At 32.3% G+C, this 20,434-nt stretch overlaps 10 protein-coding genes across 10 annotated transcripts; 6 read left to right on the top strand and 4 right to left on the bottom strand. All coding sequences in view use genetic code 12, as the record gives it.

Moving 5' to 3' along the window:
• Positions 1 to 195: 195 nt before the first annotated feature.
• On the top strand, positions 196 to 2,307 carry CAALFM_C104800CA (uncharacterized protein; the record flags this gene model as incomplete). The annotated part of the gene is made up of 1 exon (XM_708479.2): positions 196 to 2,307. The coding sequence occupies one exon, from the start codon at positions 196 to 198 to the stop codon at positions 2,305 to 2,307; it is 2,112 nt and encodes a 703-aa protein (XP_713572.2).
• A 146-nt stretch (positions 2,308 to 2,453) lies between these two features.
• Positions 2,454 to 3,128, bottom strand: CAALFM_C104790WA (uncharacterized protein; the record flags this gene model as incomplete). Its single annotated transcript, XM_708480.2, has 1 exon — positions 2,454 to 3,128. One exon carries the CDS (start codon positions 3,126 to 3,128, stop codon positions 2,454 to 2,456), a length of 675 nt encoding a protein of 224 aa, XP_713573.1.
• A 262-nt stretch (positions 3,129 to 3,390) lies between these two features.
• Positions 3,391 to 6,048, top strand: CAALFM_C104780CA (uncharacterized protein; the record flags this gene model as incomplete). Its single annotated transcript, XM_708482.2, has 1 exon — positions 3,391 to 6,048. One exon carries the CDS (start codon positions 3,391 to 3,393, stop codon positions 6,046 to 6,048), a length of 2,658 nt encoding a protein of 885 aa, XP_713575.2.
• A 1,594-nt stretch (positions 6,049 to 7,642) lies between these two features.
• On the top strand, positions 7,643 to 8,803 carry ERG3 (C-5 sterol desaturase; the record flags this gene model as incomplete). The annotated part of the gene is made up of 1 exon (XM_708484.2): positions 7,643 to 8,803. The coding sequence occupies one exon, from the start codon at positions 7,643 to 7,645 to the stop codon at positions 8,801 to 8,803; it is 1,161 nt and encodes a 386-aa protein (XP_713577.1).
• Positions 8,804 to 9,936: 1,133 nt separating this feature from the next.
• SYG1 (Syg1p) lies at positions 9,937 to 12,900 on the top strand (the record flags this gene model as incomplete). The annotated part of the gene is made up of 1 exon (XM_708485.2): positions 9,937 to 12,900. One exon carries the CDS (start codon positions 9,937 to 9,939, stop codon positions 12,898 to 12,900), a length of 2,964 nt encoding a protein of 987 aa, XP_713578.2.
• A 77-nt stretch (positions 12,901 to 12,977) lies between these two features.
• On the bottom strand, positions 12,978 to 14,162 carry IFE1 (putative dehydrogenase; the record flags this gene model as incomplete). The annotated part of the gene is made up of 1 exon (XM_708486.2): positions 12,978 to 14,162. The coding sequence occupies one exon, from the start codon at positions 14,160 to 14,162 to the stop codon at positions 12,978 to 12,980; it is 1,185 nt and encodes a 394-aa protein (XP_713579.2).
• Positions 14,163 to 14,649: 487 nt separating this feature from the next.
• Positions 14,650 to 15,696, bottom strand: LPG20 (aldo-keto reductase superfamily protein; the record flags this gene model as incomplete). The annotated part of the gene is made up of 1 exon (XM_708488.2): positions 14,650 to 15,696. The coding sequence occupies one exon, from the start codon at positions 15,694 to 15,696 to the stop codon at positions 14,650 to 14,652; it is 1,047 nt and encodes a 348-aa protein (XP_713581.2).
• Positions 15,697 to 16,593: 897 nt separating this feature from the next.
• LYS21 (homocitrate synthase) lies at positions 16,594 to 17,880 on the top strand (the record flags this gene model as incomplete). Its single annotated transcript, XM_708489.2, has 1 exon — positions 16,594 to 17,880. The coding sequence occupies one exon, from the start codon at positions 16,594 to 16,596 to the stop codon at positions 17,878 to 17,880; it is 1,287 nt and encodes a 428-aa protein (XP_713582.1).
• A 153-nt stretch (positions 17,881 to 18,033) lies between these two features.
• Positions 18,034 to 18,255, bottom strand: CAALFM_C104720WA (uncharacterized protein; the record flags this gene model as incomplete). The annotated part of the gene is made up of 1 exon (XM_019475101.1): positions 18,034 to 18,255. One exon carries the CDS (start codon positions 18,253 to 18,255, stop codon positions 18,034 to 18,036), a length of 222 nt encoding a protein of 73 aa, XP_019330646.1.
• Positions 18,256 to 19,245: 990 nt separating this feature from the next.
• Positions 19,246 to 19,833, top strand: CAALFM_C104710CA (uncharacterized protein; the record flags this gene model as incomplete). Its single annotated transcript, XM_708490.2, has 1 exon — positions 19,246 to 19,833. One exon carries the CDS (start codon positions 19,246 to 19,248, stop codon positions 19,831 to 19,833), a length of 588 nt encoding a protein of 195 aa, XP_713583.2.
• Positions 19,834 to 20,434: the final 601 nt, after the last annotated feature.

The following is a 20,434-nucleotide window of genomic DNA, read 5'->3' as shown; positions in this document are numbered from 1 at the left end:
AACCCAAGGTTGATAAAACACTAATAGAACACTTAAAACAATAGCCTGCAAGAATACCCCCCCATTTATTAAAACTAGTACAGTGTATGTCAATATAAATATCTTACTAAGGTGCCTTCTTAAACAACAATTTTCACATAATGCATATAAATATAATTTATTTGTAACTAATAACACCCAGATATCAACAAAAAGATGCTCTTGTCTAAATTATTCACATTAAGTGTCATTATTGTTGGTGCAACAGCAGAATTCCATTTACGTAACCAAGTTATTGTGAATCATGGATATTCTGATATTTCTGATGAAATATTTGACAACTTGTCTCGTGAAGATGGTGATTTCATCAATTTCAACATTAACAAAGTTCAAATTGCCAATGGGAGTGCTTGTGATAAATGTAAAAGTAGAATCATCAATGCCAAAAATTTGGTAGAACAAAACCCTGACAAAGAACATTTGGTTGGTTTATTATTGTTTAAAAATTGTTTGAACACTCAATGGAGAGAAGCTTGTCAATGGACTGATTTCTTTGTCACCACCTCATCCAGAAATGAACAAAGATTTAATGATGATGGTCCTGATGCCGGTATTTCCTCTATTAGTAATGTCAATTTCTATGATAATGATTTCCTTCAAATAATCAAAAGATTCAACACTTCGAGTGAATATGATTTAGAAACTTATTGTTATTTCAAGGGGAACAAAGCTTGTAAGTTACCAGCAACTCCAAATGTCACGGAATTATTTGACCTTGAAAGTTGGTGGCCTAAAAAAGATAGCAAATATAACAAGCCTCCAGTTTACACCAATAATTCAGAAACATTTAATGTTTTACATGCCAGTGATTTCCATATTCAATTAGATTATAAACTAGGTGCTGAAGGTAACTGTACCCTGGTTCCATGTGGTACTTCTAGCTCGTACTCCAAAGATGCTCCAGGAAAGGCATACAATTTCACAGACTATTACAAATCATTCAATAGTGATGTATCCGGTAATGATATCTCCTTCTATCCTGATTCCCATTATGATGAAAATGCCAAATTCTCCAAAGGAGACTACTACGATTTCCCTCAATACTTTGGCTGGTCTTTCAATAAAGCACCTGCAACTTCATTCGGTGCATATTTATCTGATGCTCCATACTTGCTTGTTAACAATTCAATTGTTGAAATGAAAAAGCTTCATCAAGAGAAGAACTTTGAATCTATTATTTTCACAGGGGACAGCTTCTCTCATAATGGTGAACTTGCCAACCCTGATGAGTTGAAATTCTCCGAAGCAGCTATTTTCAATCTGATCAATCATTATTTAAATGGTGTACAAGTTTTCCCTGCATTGGGTAACCACGATACCATGTTCAGATATGCCGAAGTTGCCCCACGTATTTACGTAAGCAATGCTAGTTATTATTGGAATGAAGATTATGTGACTGATCTTTGGGTAAATAATGGTTGGTTTGATAAAAAAGATGCCGACGCAATTAAAACCCATTATACTGGATATTCATTTACCACCAAGAGAGGATTGAAAGTTATTGGACTCAATTCCAATTTCTATTATGGTGACAATCTTTGGAGTTATGGAGAAACAACTACTAAACCGGACAAATTTGGTATTTGGAAATTCTTGATTGATGAATTGGTTGATAGTGAATCTCATGGTCAAAGAGTTTGGATTTTGGCTCATATTCCTTCAAACAATTATGATGTTTTGCCAATTCAATCACATATTTTTGCTGCCATTGTCAAACGATTCTCTCCTTACACTATAGCCAATTTGTTTTTTGGACACACCCATAGAACCCAGTATTCTGTCTACTATTCAACAAATGACACCAGCAAGATCGAGGATGCCCTTACTGTGTCTTGGGTGAATCCTTCTGTGACTCCATACACAAACTTCAACCCCGGATTCAGATACTATGAGGTGGAAAATGAAAGTTTCAACATTCGTAACTCATTTAGTTACTATTTTGATTTAAACGGAACATTTACCAACAGTGGTAATGAACCAACATGGAAATTGGAATATTCAGCTAGAGAATCATATGACCCTAAGGGGACTTGGCCAAAAGATGCTCCTCTCAATGGTACTTTCTGGCATTCATATGTCTCCAAATACTTGTGGAATACCACTGATACCCATTTCAATCAAAAATTTATGAATAACAAGTACAGACAAAGTCCACTTACTCCAAATTGTACCACAGCCAAAAATGCCCTTGATAACAAATGTTTCAACGATAATAATTGTTTCCTTTACTTTTTATCCGATGACAACATTAATTGTCAAAAAGGCTAGCTAGGTCATCAAGACTTGCGAGTGATGGACTATAAGTATTCGTACACTTGTCTCTTTCTATTGTTTTTATTTTACTCTCCGTTAAATTTATTTCGTGATATTCTTTTTATACTATACAATGTTACATACATATCCTCCCTAAACCTCTAATTTTGACTCATGTCTGCCAATGGATTGAATGTGGTTGGCGCATCAAATGTAGGATCTTTTGAAGGTATATAAACTGAAGATTCACCACGACCAAAACCACCACCACCACCTCCGCCACCTCTTCCACCTCTAAATCCACCCCTAAAACCACCACCTCGTCCTCTGTGACCACCTCTAAACCCACCTCTGAATCCGCCTCTGCCACGCCCTCTGTACCCACCACCATTTCTACCATTGTCAAACCCACCAGCAGCTGCCATTTCTTGAGATGCTTGACCACCATGTTTACCTCTTCCAAATTGTCTTCCTTCACGGAACCCAGGATCCAAATCAATCGATATACTTTGAGAATCCAAAATGGTCGATTGTAAAAATTTCATGGCATTTAAAGAACCTTGTTCAGTTCGATATATCACAAAGCAAAACCCACAGGGAGTTAATTTATTTCTATCTAATCCCATTATAATTCTATCAATAGCACCACATTTCAGAAATAATTCATGTATTTGTTCTTCAGTGGTGAAATGAGATAAATTACCAACATACACGGTTTTCAGAGTCATTGCTCTTTCCAATTCTCCATAATTGTGTCTCGCCTTTCTGATTAAGTAAGCAGATGGCTTATCTAGTCTTTCTGCTGAGTTTTTGAAATTGTCTTCAATAAGATTCATCTTTGAGTGTTTGGTTGATGAGTAGATGGGGTTGTCTTTTAGAAGTATATATTTTTTTTCTCTCTACAAAAGATTATCAACAATGATGATGTTACTTAACATTCTCATTTCTAGTTTTTTTTCAAGCGAGAGAGGGATTTTTTTTAGAACAACATTCTCGCTTTTCAGACATTTAAAAAGATAGAGGGACTTTTTGAAACCAAAAAGCCCACGTATCAACTTTAAATCGAATTTTATTGACTACCATCTTCCTGAATTAACTATGTTGAGTAGATTGGGATTTAGCACAGGTATACGATCCATTTACAGTGTTCTGGACCAACCATCCTTTGTTTCTGAACCATGGGCTATTTATCCTGCTAAACACAAGACCAATGGAAAAATTGTTTCAGTTTTCATTTTTGACAAATCAAAATTTGAAACCCAAGTTAGTAGGTTGCATACTACTTCTTCGAGTGTGAAAAATCCTAAAGTAGTGATAAGTGAATGCTATGAATTGATAAAATATGAAGTTAGTCAATTAAGTAAATTGAAACATCCACAATTATTACAAGTTTATGAAGTATTAGAAGAAACCAAATCAAAATTCTTATTTGTTACTGAACCTGTGATTGATAATTTAGTTACGGTGAATCCAAAAGATTTAGATGATTTATCTATTCAAAAGGGACTTTTACAAATTTCTAAAGGATTACAGTTTTTACATAGTTATGGGTCAATAATCCATTTGAATTTACAACCTTCATCAGTTTATATTAATAATCAAGGGGATTGGAAATTAGGTGGGTTCAAATTCTTACAAAACTTGAATGAAATTTCACCACAAGAAAGAGAAAACTTCTATATATTGAATAATATGTCAGTGGTACCATTTGCAAATTTTAATTTAAATTTCACAGCACCAGAATTGATTATTGATTCTCATACAAAATTGGATTTCGCCAATGATATATGGTCATTAGGTCAATTAATTTATTATTTATATAATCATCATGATTTATTGATCAATTGTTTTGATGCCAATAGTATTTCTGATTATAAACAAGAATTTCGGAAATTTGAACAAAAATTCTATAATCATAAACCAACAGAATTGAAATATGTATTAAAAGATATTCCTGACAAATTATATCCTTTATATCCACAAATCTTGGCAAGATATCCTCATGATAGAATCACATTGGACCAATTTATGGATTCAGAGTTTTTCAATGGCAGCATTATAAAGGCAATGTGGTTTATTGATGAATTTTCCACGAAATCAATTGACGAGAAATTGGTGTTCCTAAAAGGATTATCAGAAGTCGACCCACAACAATCCAACAATTCACCGTTAATTTCACAATTCCCTCCATCATTCAGATCACTGAAATTGTTACCATTATTAATTGATTTATTGACAAATGAATTGAATGTGTTGACAGAAGCTGCAATTGATCCTAAGACTGATGAATTGATTTCAGAGTCTTTAACCATTGTGTTGAAAATATCTGAAACATTGTCAAGTTTGACATTCCAAGATAAAGTATTTGATACTCTTTTCAAAGATAATCCAAGGGATAAAAAGGCGCCACAAACATTCACTAAATTAATAAATTCTTCTGTGAGAACTAGGTTGACATTGATTAACAATTTTGATACCATTCAAACAAAATCAAAAGATAAACAATTTGTTCAATTTTTCAAGGGCATTATTGATTTAGTTTTAACAATATCTCCTAAAGAAAGCAATCAAATAGAATTACAAATTCAATTGCAAGAAAAGTTTTTAGGATTCATACCTCAATTTGTTGATAAGCTTGATTTCCCATATATAAAGAATACTTTAGTTCCATTATTGAGTCAAGTGTTCAAAACAACCACTATTTTGTCAACCAAACTAACTACTATTGATACATTTGAAGGATTAGTCGATAAGAAAATCATTGATAAAATCATTGTTAACGAACAATTATTCCCCATTATGAAAAATTTGAAAAGTAGAGATAAAAGAATTGTCACCAAGATGTTAAATTTTTTCTCCAAATTGGCTACAAGTGAACATATCAATTTAGATTTAGAAACAATAGTGGAGTCAATAATCCCTCAAAGTTATTCCCTTGCATTTGGATGCAATGATTGTAATCAATTGGAATTCAATAAATTTATTGCAATTATAAATTCTGTGCAAAAGCAATTAGTTGAGAAAAAATTGTCTACTATAACGAAAACTTCATCCAATGGATTTTCTAATGGACACAAAGGTGGTACAAATGAAGCTGGTAATAATAATTTTGAAGCATTGTTGCAAACACAAACGATACACGACGTCCCCGATGAGATGAACGCTCCAAAGGGAAAAGTAATGCAACCAAAGAGAAAGTCATTCACGTCCACCACGACCACCACCACTAGTAGTACCACCACAAAATCAAATTCTGCATCTTCAAGAAATACGACGGAGCTTCGTAATTCAAATACTTTAAGACCAAGACCAAGACCAACTAAAAAACCCACTAGTGGATTAGCATTTGGCGCTACGAATGCTCAATCAAATACTACCAACAATAGACTATTAAACACATTGAATTCTACATTTGATAAAAAGCAAGAAGAAGATGATTTTGATGATTTCCAACTGGCATCAGGTACATCTGCATCAGAGTTATCATCAAGCAATAAAAATGGTACTCTAAACTGGCAAGGTGAAGTGAATAAAATGAAAACATTACCAAATACTCCAACAACTGCTGAATCGTTCAAGGTTCTGAAGTCACAACCACAAGTAGAAACGAAAAACGTTAATTATCCACCAGGATTTAACACAAACATGGTGTTATCTCCGAAATCATCATCATCAGTCAATGCCAATGTCAAATCATCAATATCAACAACATCCAATAGTAATATCAACAATTCTGATTTACTAGATTTACTATAAGAAAAGAAAAACACGCGGCATACACCAATTGACAAAGAGAAAGTATGAAATTTGTGTTCTTTGTTTCGTTTATGTTGGTTTTTTTGAATCCTAAGATCAAATTGTACATAGAGTAGTAAAGTGTAAAATTGTCGTACCATAATTATATGTAAGTAGTTTAGTATGTACACACACAGGGGGAATATAAGAAAGCAACCGATTTACAAATCAATTGGGGAGGGTAGTACTTGAAACCTATACTGATGTATTCTACAATCAATTGTTACTAATCTCCGTCAGATGATTGGAAGAAATACCAGGTAGGTAGAAAGTATTTGAGATCAAACTGAGATATGGGTCTATAACGTTGGTTGATTTGGTTGCTCGTACCTGAAATAAAAAATTGTAGTATGATTTCTGATTATAATACGATCGATCGATTGTTTTGAATTTTTGGTAAGCGGGAAGGAAGAAAATAGAGTGGTGTGTGTGTGTCGTGGTTTCCTGATTGGGAGAAATCACGATCTCAATTCAAAATGATATCATATCTACATAATATGACAATATGGAAGACAAAACTACACATATTTCACAATCTTGAAGTATATTAGGTTGTCAATCTACATAGAGGAGTAGAACGGATGTAAAGGAACGGAATATGGAATATGTAATAGTAAAACTCAAAACGTGTGAAACCCAACTCCATAGGCTAAAAATAAACCGATCTTCGGATAGGATAGGGGATGAGGTGGTGGTGGGGGACAGAGGACGGGAAAAATTAATGCGAGAAAGAAAAAAAGCAAAACCGTAAGGCGGCAAGAAAGAAAAAAAGAAAAAAGAAATTTAGACTTTTTTCTGTCGTCGTCGTTCCCATCTGATATAAAACTTGTATTGTATTGTAACATCGTTCCCATCGTACCTTTTACTTAAGTGAAATATAAAAAAAAATCCGATGTGCAGGAATGCAATTGTTTTGCGATATTATTATTTTCAGCATCCCTCTAATCTAAGAAATACTTTGTAGCCATAGGAAGACTACGCGAGACCACACTTGCATATACATACAAACTTCTTCTGTTTTTTTTTGTATTAAACTTCCTTCAAAACTACTTGTTAAGCTTTTTTTTCTTCCACCTATTTTGATAGATTTTTTTCATTTTCATTTTCATAGTAGTTGTTTTGAAATTGGAAAAAAAAAAAACATTCAATAATAAACATAGTGGAGTGGTGTTACTTTCGTTTAAGTATTCCTTTGCATTTGCTAAAATCTGATTTATATATTTATTCAAGTGTTTGGCTTTAATCTTTGCTATTAATATAATTTCTGCTTTTTTCTTTTCTTTAATAAACCATAGCAGATAATCCCTTTTTTTTCATTAAAATCAACTAAGGTCAACCTTCCCATCACATTACTGCTTACTTTGAGAGGTTCTTTAACAGTTTCCCATTTTCCTTCCAATTGTTAATCCTTGCTCATTATCATATCTTGACCTAAGATTCCTACAATCTAGATATCTTTGGACATTCTATTCCCTTCCCATTTCTTTCCCTATTGTGCATATAAGTTCAATCTTTTTTTCTTTCTTTCGGATTCGGTTTAGCTAATTTTACTACCATGGATATCGTACTAGAAATTTGTGACTATTATCTTTTTGATAAAGTTTATGCTGATGTTTTCCCTAAAGATGGTGCTGTTCATGAATTTTTGAAACCAGCTATACAATCATTTTCACAAATAGATTTCCCAAGTCTCCCAAATTTGGATTCATTTGATACAAATTCTACTTTGATTTCTTCAAATAATTTCAATATTAGTAATGTTAACCCAGCAACTATTCCAAGTTATTTATTTTCTAAAATTGCTAGTTATCAAGATAAATCAGAAATTTATGGATTAGCTCCTAAATTTTTCCCAGCTACCGATTTCATTAATACTTCATTTTTAGCCAGATCAAACATTTTCAGAGAAACTTTATCACTTTTCATTATCACTACTATATTTGGTTGGTTATTATATTTCATTGTGGCTTACTTATCATATGTTTTTGTTTTCGATAAGAAAATTTTCAACCATCCAAGATATTTGAAAAACCAAATGTCTTTGGAAATTAAACGTGCCACTACTGCCATTCCAGTTATGGTTTTATTAACTATCCCATTCTTTTTATTAGAATTAAATGGGTATTCCTTCCTTTATTTAGATATCAATGAATGTACTGGTGGTTATAAAGCTATCTTGTGGCAAATTCCTAAATTCATTCTTTTCACCGATTGTGGTATTTATTTCCTTCATAGATGGTTACACTGGCCATCTGTTTACAAAGTGTTACATAAACCTCATCACAAGTGGATTGTTTGTACTCCATTTGCTTCTCATGCTTTCCATCCAGTTGATGGGTTCTTCCAATCTTTACCTTACCATCTTTACCCATTATTATTCCCATTGCATAAAGTATTGTACTTGTTTTTGTTCACTTTTGTTAACTTTTGGACTGTCATGATTCATGATGGTAGTTACTGGTCTAATGACCCAGTTGTCAATGGTACCGCTTGTCACACTGTCCATCACTTGTATTTCAACTACAATTACGGTCAATTCACTACTCTTTGGGATAGACTTGGTAACTCTTACAGAAGACCAGATGATTCATTGTTTGTTAAAGATGCAAAGGCAGAAGAAGAAAAGAAGATTTGGAAAGAACAAACTAGAAAAATGGAAGAAATTAGAGGAGAAGTTGAAGGTAAAGTTGACGATAGAGAATATGTTGAACAATGATTGGTACATCTTTGTTTTGGACCATTGACTATTTTTCCAATTTTGATGATATAGATATTTTATTTTATTTTATTTTTATTTTTCGTTTTTGTTTTTGTTTTATTTTTTTTTAAGTTTAAGTTTGAGTTTGAGTTTAAAATTTTGAGATTTGATGAGTTTCAATTTATATGTTGTGTATTACAAACTTTTGTTCTTTAAGGTCCCGGTCGTGATGATGATATTGATGAAAAACAAGGACAATCTTGAAAGTCGTCTTCCTTTTGATGTTAAGACATTTCTTCTCCATATTGTAAGTAATTTCACAAGTATTTTAAAATATAGTAACAAATATATAGTGTTTATTTATGAAATGGTATTTAATATTGCATTATCCTATATTTACTGAATCAAGGGTTACATGGATCTGTGTGACACGTGTGTGATGATCTGGTTGGCTTTGATTTACGAAAAAAATATTAAGATTATTTTCAATTATCAACACCAAATTGAAAATAATACTAACTAACTTACATCACATCAACAAAAATTCATTTCTATGTAATTATATGTACGGCATTGAACAGTTTAAACAAATATTATTAAGCATGATTGTTTTCTCATCTACCATATTCATTAATCCTCATTGGTCGAACGGAAGAAAGGAAGTATGAAAACAATAATGATTCTCTAAATACAGTTTTTTAAATCGCTCAAAAAACTTTTTTACAACCACAAATTGAGATTTCAAAGAAACTTGACGAATCTCTTTCTAATTTAAATCGAACTTTAAATACACCTTTCTTTCTTTGGATATAAAAAGTGTTAGCCATTTCAGTTTGTTTAGAAGTAGAAGAAGCTCTATTATATACCACACCACTACCACCGTCAACCTTTACACCTGGTGATACTATCAACACCCATAACGCAAAATCAAAACAAAGAGGCTTGAACTTTGTGGTAAAAAAAAAGATTACGCACGATCCATTTTCAAATGCATATGGCAGCAGTTTGGAAAGTAAAAAAAAAAGAGTATATATATAGAAGACGAATACTAAAGATTCCACGCACCAAAAGTTTATTAGTCTCTTCACGCACAAAGCTATCTTTTCACTAGCACAACTTTATCAGATTCAACCACCACTTTACATATTGGCATGAAATTTGCTGAATCTTTGAAAGAAGGTTTAGTCCCTGAATGGCAGGATCAATATGTGGATTATAAAGAAGGGAAAAAATTAATTAAAAAATGTAAAAAATTACAAGAAGAGTATGCTTTTGAAGACACTTTGAAATTCCAAAAGAAAGATATTAACAATACTACTGATGATAGAACACCTTTGATTGTCCCTACAGAACCTCAGCAAGTGTATACTACAGGAGCCATAGATGAGAACAATGAGAATGAAGTTGAAGGAATACCACCCTTATCAGCTAGTCAATATTCTAACTCCGGGTATAGTCGACGCCGATTATCTATCTTTGCTACTTCAGTTAGATCCTCTAGCAAGAAAGATGACTATATAAAAGAAAAGGCAAACTTTACCAAATGGTTGAATGAACAACTTATGAAAGTTGATGATTTTTATATTGAAAAGGAACAAGATGTGTATGAACGATTCTTGCTCTTACAAGATCAATTATATCAACTTCGAGATCAAAAGACTCAACTTATCAAAGAGAAAAATATTCATGACAACAAAAACCATCCAGTTAAATCTAATACTGATCACGTTGTCAACAAAGTCAATGATTTCGCTTTCCATACAAAATCAATCATCAGTAATTTGAATAGATTTGAATTACCTAGCTTACCGTCATTACGATTCTTGAAAAAATGGAAGACAAAAAATAAACGGGACAATCAATTTCAAGATGAGATATCTTTGCAAATCCAAGATAAAGCAGATCTAAACTATGCGGAGAATAGGGTGAGAAATGGGATTGTTGATATAACGGAAGGCGCAACCATTGATCTGACATCACTTGAAGAATCTGATGGTGAATCGATTTTCATCCCTAACGTTGCTGCACCACAACCACCACCACCTCAAACTGAAGAACAATTACGGAAAACTAGACGACGTGATTATGCCTTACATAAACAACATTTTGGGGTGCCATATTTATACGCAAGAAAACAATTGAAGTCAGCATTATTAGAACATTATAGAGCATTATCATTATTAAAATCATTTAAAACCATGAATCGAACTGCATTTAGAAAAATCACCAAGAAATATGACAAGGCATTGAAAACAGAACTTATGCAACCTTTTATGCATAAAATAGACACAACATCTTATTTCTTAACTAGTGATTTACTAGACAAGTTAATCAACCATGTCGAAGAATTATACATTGTATTCTTCGATTCAACATCAACCGATAGAAAGCATTCATTGGAAAAATTGAAAACCATTGCATACGCCATCAATGCATCAGAAATGAGACCGCCATCATTTTATAAGGAATTTTTTGTTAGTGGATTATTTCTTGGATTTGGATTGCCGTTATTTGTGTTGGCACTTTACACGGCGTTAGATAAAACTTTGAATAGAGACATGACAGAGGGGAAATACTTGTTACAAATTTGGGCAGGGTTTTTCCTTTTGAATTTAACGTTTATTTTATTTGCAGTTAATATGGCAGTATTTGATAAATTTAAAATCAATTATAGATTTATTTTTGAATTCAATATTGCTACAACATTAAATTATAAACAATTTTTAATGTTACCATCATTTGGATTTGCATTTTTCACTATTTTAGCATGGTTCAGTTTTAACAATTATTGGCCATCTGATTTTCCTGGAAGGGATTGGCCATGGATTTATTTTGCTGTCATGTTAATAATTTTTTTCTTACCGGGGAATATACTTTATGGTAATAGTAGAAGATGGTTACAAGTAGCCCTTTGGAGATTATTATTGTCTGGATTATACCCTGTGGAATTCCGTGATTTCTTTTTAGGTGATATTGTGAGTTCATTGACTTATACCATGGGGAACATTTCATTTTTCTTTTGTTTATATTCACATCATTGGAAAGGGACATTTCCTGGCCAAATACCATCACAAAATACTTGTGGATCAGATAAATCTCGATTAATGGGATTTTTCAGTACTTTGCCCAGTATATGGAGATTTTTACAATGTATTCGTCGTTATATGGATACTGGTGATTGGTTCCCACATTTAGCAAACCTGATGAAGTACACAATTACAGCAATATATTATATCACATTGAGTATCTATCGTATTGATAGAAAAACCCAAAATAGGGCAGTGTTCATTGTGTTTGCATCTATGAATTCCATTATTTCATCAATTTGGGATATTGTTATGGATTGGTCATTATTACAATCTGATTCGAAAAATTTCTTATTGAGGGATCATTTATTTTATAAGAATCCAAATTATTATTATGCAGCAATGATTACTGATGTAATTTTAAGATTTCAATGGGTTTTCTATGCATTTTTCACTCGACAAATTCAACAATCAGCAGTGACAAGTTTTTGTATTGCTGTAGCAGAAATTGTTAGAAGATTCATTTGGATACTTTTCCGAATGGAAAACGAACATGCCACCAATGTCATTTTATTTAGAGCTTCCAAAGATACTCCATTACCTTATTCTGTGTCTAACAAGGTTGAAAAAGCCATCAAGAAATTAGTTGAATTACGGTATTACTCCAAGTTTTCTGAACAACAAGAACCTAATTTCCAAGATTATTCAATGGATTTCCAATCTACAAGTCCTAGCAATGTTGGTGTTAATGCATCTACTACTATTGATACTTCAGCAACTACTGGTTATTCTGCTGCTCGTGATAGGGATACACATATCGATGAAAGTTCTATTCCAATCAGTAGGAAAACTATTGCTAGTACCGAATTATCACGTCGTAAAAGTACTTTTAAAGTGATTAGTGATCGATTGAATCGAGCTCACATTAAAGATTTTCAACGACGTAAAACTGCATTACAAATTGAAGATGATAGTGATGACGACGAAGATGAAGATGAAGATGAATTAAGCTTACCACCAATTCGGAGGACAGCAACCACTGGAGGATCAAGTAGATTGACATCATTAAGAGAAACTGAAGAAGTATGAGTGAAGAAGTAGTTTCGTCATTAGTTCGATTCTACTTTAAAACTGTATATATTTATATCTATTATTTATTAGTATATTTATTTATTGGAATCATTTACTCCATTGGATAGTAAATATTCACTTTTCGGAGAAAACAATATTTTAATATGTTTTTCCTTGTGATTAATTAATTCCAAAAACCCTTTTTCAATTCCATCTTGTAAATGAATTTTCAGAGTAATCAACATTTTCAATTCATCAATCGATATTAAACCATTTTCAATTGCTTTAATTGATTCTTCAAAATCTTTTTTAACAAAACAAATTGATCCAGTTAACATTTTTTCTGAAAGGGTAATTTCCATAGGATATAATGGAATTGATTTATGAGCCCAAATGGCAACATTTGTTGCACATCCACGAATTTTCAAAGTTTTCAATCCAGTTTCAAAAGTTGCTTTAACTCCAGAACAATCATATGAATATTCATATCCATAACCTCCGGGGGATAATTTTTTTAAATCTTCAACACATTGTTCAATTGATTTACCAGTAGGGTCATAAGTAATAACTCCTAATTTCTCTGCCAATTGACGTCTTGCTAATGCTGGTTCACTTAGAACAATTTGAGAAACTTGATTACCTTTCAAAGCAAAAATTGTTGTTAATCCAATGGGACCACCACCTAAAATTAATGCATTAGAACCGGGTTTAAAATTTGATACTTTAACAGCATGCCAACTAACAGCTATTGGCTGAATTAACGCGGCTATATCCATAGGGATTTTATCTTGATCAAATGCAATAACTTTCAGATTAGCAACAACTAAATATTCTGCACATCCACCATTAGCAAATCCACAACCAATTAAAGCAAGATAATCACAAGCATTATAGTTACCCGAAACACAGCTTGGACAATTTGGTTTAGGCAGATCGCCATTTTTAGAATCTTGGTAACGATGTCTATCTAAACAGGTACCTGTAACTTCAACAACAACTTTATCACCCACTTTAACATTGGTTACATCATCTCCAATAGCAATTACTTCACCACTAATTTCATGACCCATGACTTGAATTGATTCCATTTGAGAAATTTCATTCAATTCACCTTTCGGTGGGAAAAAAATCGGCCCATCACTATATTCTTTTAAATCAGTACCGCAAATCCCGCAATAATGAACTTTGATTTTGACATCATCCAGTCGAATGATTTGTGGATCAGGGAAATTGGGGTCGTATCTAATATCTCCTCTGTCGTGGTATACAATTGCCTTCATAATGGGAAGTGAAATAGCCTATAAGTGAATAAATAATGTGAATATATACGGGAAAAGCGGGAAAAAGCTTTTTATATTTATATTAGACACTTTTTGAGAAGATTTTTACAATCAATGCAAGTGTTCTTTGCTAATCTTTGAAATCGTTGAAATCTTGAAATTTTCTAAAGTATTGTTCATTTTGTGTCATATTAAAAACAATCTGAGATTTCCTTCGTGTTCATTCTACAGTGTTTTGTGGTTTTCTTTGAATGCGTGTTTAATTTCGTTTTCCACTTGACACAGACAACAATATTTCTTGGAATTGTAATGATAGATAATAATAATCCACAAACTGTGTTACATTGTCGTTGTCCACCCAATCCAACAAAGAGAAAAAACTATTGTGGGGCGCCAGTACACATTTGGTAGCAAGACTTTCACTTTTTTATCAAAATCACAATTTTTATTGTCTTACTTCAATGTCTACACCCATCTACTTTCTAGCTCAATTGAGTGGCTGTTTAGGAACATAAGGCTCTTCCAAATATTTAATGTCTTCTTCAGTCAACTTCAAAACCGTAGCTTTTAAAATATCATCAACACGTTCAACAGAAGAAAGTCCAACAATTGGATTACATCCTTTACTAATAACCCAAGCTGTAGCGACAACAGCCATGCTTACTTTGTTGTCTTTGGCAATTTTTTCAACACGAGAAATGATTTCTTTATCAGCATCAGTCAATTCATCAAGATGTAATAACTTAAAAGTTTTATCTAATTTATCTCTTGAGTTTTCAGAGCTGGTATCAACTGGACGAGTTAACACCCCTCTTGCAATAGGTGACCAAGGAATTATCCCAACTTTGCTAATGAAATTATCTTTACAAAATGGAATCATTTCTCTTTCTTCTTCTCTATGAATCAAATTATAATAATTTTGCATACTAATGAATTTATGCCAATGATTTTGTTCAGCAATAAATTGTAGTTGAGCAAATTCAGTCACCTTCATAGATGAAGCACCAATATATCTTGCCAATCCTTGATCAACAACATCATTTAATGTTTTCATAATTTCTTTTTTCGGAGTATCTTTATCCAATCGATGAACTTGTAAAACATCAATATATGTTCCTAATCTTTCAACTGAATTTTGAACAGCTTGTAAAACATGTTTTCTTGATAACCCTTGAGAATTATAATAATCTAAAACTGGGAAATTATCTCTTGTTGCCAATGAAAATCCAGGAGTTTGAGGATCAACGGGGAAGAAAACTTTGGATAAAATAACAATTCTATCACGAGGAATATTGAATTTTTTAATAAATTTCCCAATTAATTCTTCAGATTTCCCATTAGAATAAACATCTGCAGTATCAAATGTTCTTAATCCAACATCATAACATCTTTTCAATATTTGGAAAATTTTCTCTTCATCTTCTAATACCCATTGAGCCCATCTTTTGTCTCCATAACTCATACAACCCACAATAATAGGGGCAATTTTTAATCCTGATTCACCCAAATTGTTATATTTAAGTTCAATTGACATGATTGATATGTTTTTGGAATGGTAATGATATGTTGTGTGGATGACTTTATCCAATTACAAAAGATTGAATGAAATATTTTTGGATAATTGTCAAAACTTACTTTTGTCGGGTTTATATAGGGAGAATTATTTGCCTTTTCTCTTTTTTCGTTTCTAGCCCACCCCTTTAATTTTCAGCAAATTCGGTAAATTTACCCAACAGGAAAATTTCCGTGAACATTCTTTAAATCACCCCATACATATCGTGATTATTCCTAACACCGACTGGCTCAAAAAACAATTGTTTCAAAGTTCAATGTCAGAGTTGACTATCTTGATTGGGTAAATTTCCGAACTTTATACATGCGATGTGGTTTAATCACCGTATTATGTTCAGATCATAAGTTCCGAAGCTGTACAGGGTTCTATTGCCTGTAAATAAACTGACCACGTATACGATTAGACATGGTATGACCTAACTTTGTCAGACTATAAGTCAATATCAACTTGAATAGTGTTCAGTTAATAGAATACATTCAAGATAAATAGTGTAATCAAACAACGGGCACCAGAGGAACAATGGCAAATGAAAAGTATTGCCACTTACCTATATCAATTATCACACAGTAGCTAAAATCAATGTAACAAGTCAATTTTTGTTGAATTGGTTTTCATAAAGTATTGCACTATGATCCAGCCTCATACTTGTAAACTTCTTCTTCCTGATAAGCGCTTCCATTGCATTTCCATTGATTGTAACATTCACACGACTCTGTTTTAGTGTCTCATCAAAACACATCTTTCACTTTTTTTTGCTCTCATTTTCAATCAATCCAATGAAAATTATTTTTTATTTGATTACCATCTGTTATATCTTCAACTAACTAATTTCTTATAATCTCAATACTAGTTAAAACAATGGTTGACGGATATAAAGAAGTTTCAGAATCATTCGATCGTTCCAAAATCCAACATAACCCTTATGGTCCTAATCCAGGTGATTTTCTTTCGAATGTTGGCAATTTTCAATTGATTGAATCAACTTTGAGAGAAGGTGAACAGTTTGCCAATGCATTTTTCAGCACCGAAACCAAAATTGAAATTGCTAAAGCCTTAGATGATTTTGGGGTTGATTATATTGAATTGACTTCACCAGTGGCATCTGAACAATCAAGAAAAGATTGTGAAGCCATTTGTAAATTAGGTTTAAAAGCCAAAATATTGACTCACATTAGATGTCATATGGATGATGCCAGAGTTGCTGTTGAAACTGGGGTTGATGGAGTTGATGTGGTTATTGGAACTTCCCAATTTTTAAGACAATACTCTCATGGTAAAGATATGAATTATATTGCACAAAGTGCTATTGAAGTCATTGAATTTGTCAAATCAAAAGGTATTGAAATCCGTTTCAGTTCTGAAGATTCTTTTAGATCAGATTTGGTTGATTTATTAAACATTTACCGTACTGTTGATAAAATTGGGGTTAACAGAGTTGGTATTGCTGATACTGTTGGTTGTGCTAATCCAAGACAAGTTTATGAATTGGTGAGAACATTGAAATCAGTAGTCAAGTGTGACATTGAATGTCATTTCCATAATGATACTGGCTGTGCCATTGCCAATGCATACACAGCTTTGGAAGGTGGGGCCAGATTGATTGATGTTTCCGTATTGGGTATTGGTGAAAGAAATGGTATTACTCCATTGGGTGGGTTAATGGCGAGAATGATTGCTGCTGATCGTGAATATGTTTTGTCAAAATATAAAGTTCATAAATTGAGAGATATTGAAAATTTGGTTGCTGAGGCGGTTCAAGTTAACATTCCATTCAATAATCCGATCACTGGGTTCTGTGCTTTCACTCATAAAGCTGGTATCCATGCTAAAGCTATCTTGGCCAATCCATCTACTTATGAAATTTTGAGTCCAAGTGATTTCGGTTTAACCAGATATATTCACTTTGCTAATAGATTGACTGGTTGGAATGCCATCAAATCAAGAGTTGATCAGTTGAACTTGCATTTAACTGATGAACAGTGTAAAGAAGTCACTAACAAGATTAAGAAATTGGGTGATGTCAGACAATTGAATATCGATGATGTGGATTCAATCATCAAAGATTTCCATGCTGATATGTCAACACCACTTTTGAAATCAAATGGAGCGGAAGAAGAACCAGATGTAAAAAAACAAAAAGTTTAAAAGTCAGAGAGTAATTGTAAACACATATACCCTCAAAAAGATATATATATAGAAATATTTTTTGTTTTGTTTTGTTCTTTATTTTGATGTATACAAATACAAATATATATACAGAAACAGGTTGAGTGGAAATAAGTTTATTTATTTATTTATTTATTGATCTATACGATGGCTATGATGTAAATTGTTTAGTGTCACACACATTGACAATACTCCAAACAAAATTGACATGGTAATGCAGGTTTTAAAAGATTGGAAATGCTTTCCGGAATTGATGGAAACACCCTGTTTTCTATCAATAATGTATATAACCAATGCTGTTATCAAATTGATAATAGATACAATAGTACAAATATATTCCAATGTAGTGTACATGATTAATGCTTTAACTTAACTTAGCTTGTCTGATATATGTAGTATCAAGGGGAAAGAGGGAAAATCACAATTAAGTATTATCGTAGATGAAAGCAAGAAAAGATCGGAGTAGGCAAGTTTAGGTATGGATATAGTTTCTCAGTTACGCTGTAGAAATTGGATAGTATTGTATATAATAGATATATCTATTCATGGAGTGATGAATAAGAATGAACTGTGATGATGACGATGGGGAGGTAGTAATTTATAATAATATATTAATTAAATTACATTGAATGTAGAAGAACCAATATAGGAAAAATGAACCATTAAAAAGAAAGAAAGAAGAAGAAAAAAATATTATTGTAATGAAAAATTAATTTAACTACGAATGATTCTTCTTCATTTTTTGGTTTCTTTTTTTTTTCTGGTTTTCTCTTCAACGTAAAAGTATACTTTTTTTCCATTACTGGTAAATTTCAATATAGTTTGATTTCCCGTCTAACGGTTTACTCAAACAGATACAGCCATACACTTTTGAAAGTGCTTATAGATTGTTTACTAGGCTTTGATAGTATATCACTATAGTATTAAACTATGTAGTAGTGACAGAAATAAACTCCAAAATCTTCTTAACCACACACTACTTTGTAGAAAATACCACGTTGTAGAAATTGTTGGCTAGCCATTGTTTTTCTTTTATACTCTTTGATGCTACCAATTTTACAAATACTATTACAACTCATTACTGAAGCCAAATTGTAGTACTTTCTATCATTAACAAATTAGAATAGATTAATTCATAAATAGTCACCAGTTTTGTTCCAAATATAGTTTTGCAATGATTCAATATAAATAACTCTTGTATAATTCGAGTCGTGTAGTACACAATTCCAATCCATTAACAAGCCTTGAAGTTGAAAAAAAAAATCCATAAGCGCATCTCATACAACTCAGCTCATCTTACATAAAGAAAGCCAACTACTGTATTATACAACACTATTATATCCAATGGCAGCATCAGACGCTCATAATAACAATAAGAAAAGGTCAAATAGAAGAAGAAAAAAGAGAAGAACAGAAGATTTTTCTTCTTCGAGTGAATCATCCTCTTCATCATCCTCTGAATCAGATCACGAAGACTTAGATGAACCTGAAAAAGAAATACTGAAACAAGATATAAACATCGATGATATAGATATAGAATCGGACAATGAAAATAGTGCTTTGACAAATGATAAGGGTAATAAATTGATACCGCAGAATTTATCAATAACTGAAAAACAACAATTAAGTACTGTACCATTCACAACAACATCGATTTCTAATATCACTAATGATAATCAAATTAAAAACACACCAAATATAAATGAAATTAGCAAAAATTTGGATCAAAAGAAAACTCAATTGAACAATGAATTCTTAAAAATTATGACTACTGAATTTGGCGATGATTTAGATGAATTAAGAAAGAAACCAGATTTCACAGAAAAATCATTGGTGATACTAGCTAAAACTTTGCAACTGGGGGTTAATATGTTTGACATTGATGTTTTAAATGGGTTAATACAAGAGAGTGGAAATACTAGTAATCAATAGACTTCATACACGACATATTTTTTAACCGTGGACGATACCATAACACGGCCACTTTTTTTGGTGGGATTCACATTTCAACTGTAATGGCTTTGTCAAGTATTAACATGATACACATTATGCATAACCAAGCATCAGGTTTGTTGTTGTAAATTGGAGGAATAAAACTGGAGAAATGTATTATAATAAATCAAAACGTGGTGAACAATAAGACTGGTGGTGCTAAACCTTAAAAATATCTTTAGTATCTTTTAATGTCTTCAATTTGCAACTGCTATTTTACAGTATAGAAATGTATATATTGCATATTAAAACGTGGATATACATATAAAAATATACATTACTACTTATTTGACGAGTATTATAAATTTGACTCAATTTCTAAATCTTTCTCATTCTCCTTGGTGTCTGATCTTCTCTCGTTTAAAATAGCTTCTACTTATTTTGTGCAACAACGTGATAAAATATTATTCTCGCTTTAATCTTCCTCCCTTTTTCATTTATTACTGGAAAGTAAGCTCAATTGCAACACTTACATACAATTTGTTTCCTCATTGAATGAATTGGCAAAGACTAGGTTTTAAACTCAATTAAATTAGTTCTG

Source organism: Candida albicans, chromosome 1, assembly GCF_000182965.3.
Source record: "Candida albicans SC5314 chromosome 1, complete sequence".
Classification (NCBI taxonomy): domain Eukaryota; kingdom Fungi; phylum Ascomycota; class Pichiomycetes; order Serinales; family Debaryomycetaceae; genus Candida; species Candida albicans.
Note: the sequence above shows the minus strand (reverse complement) of the source record. Positions and strands in the feature narration are given on the sequence as shown.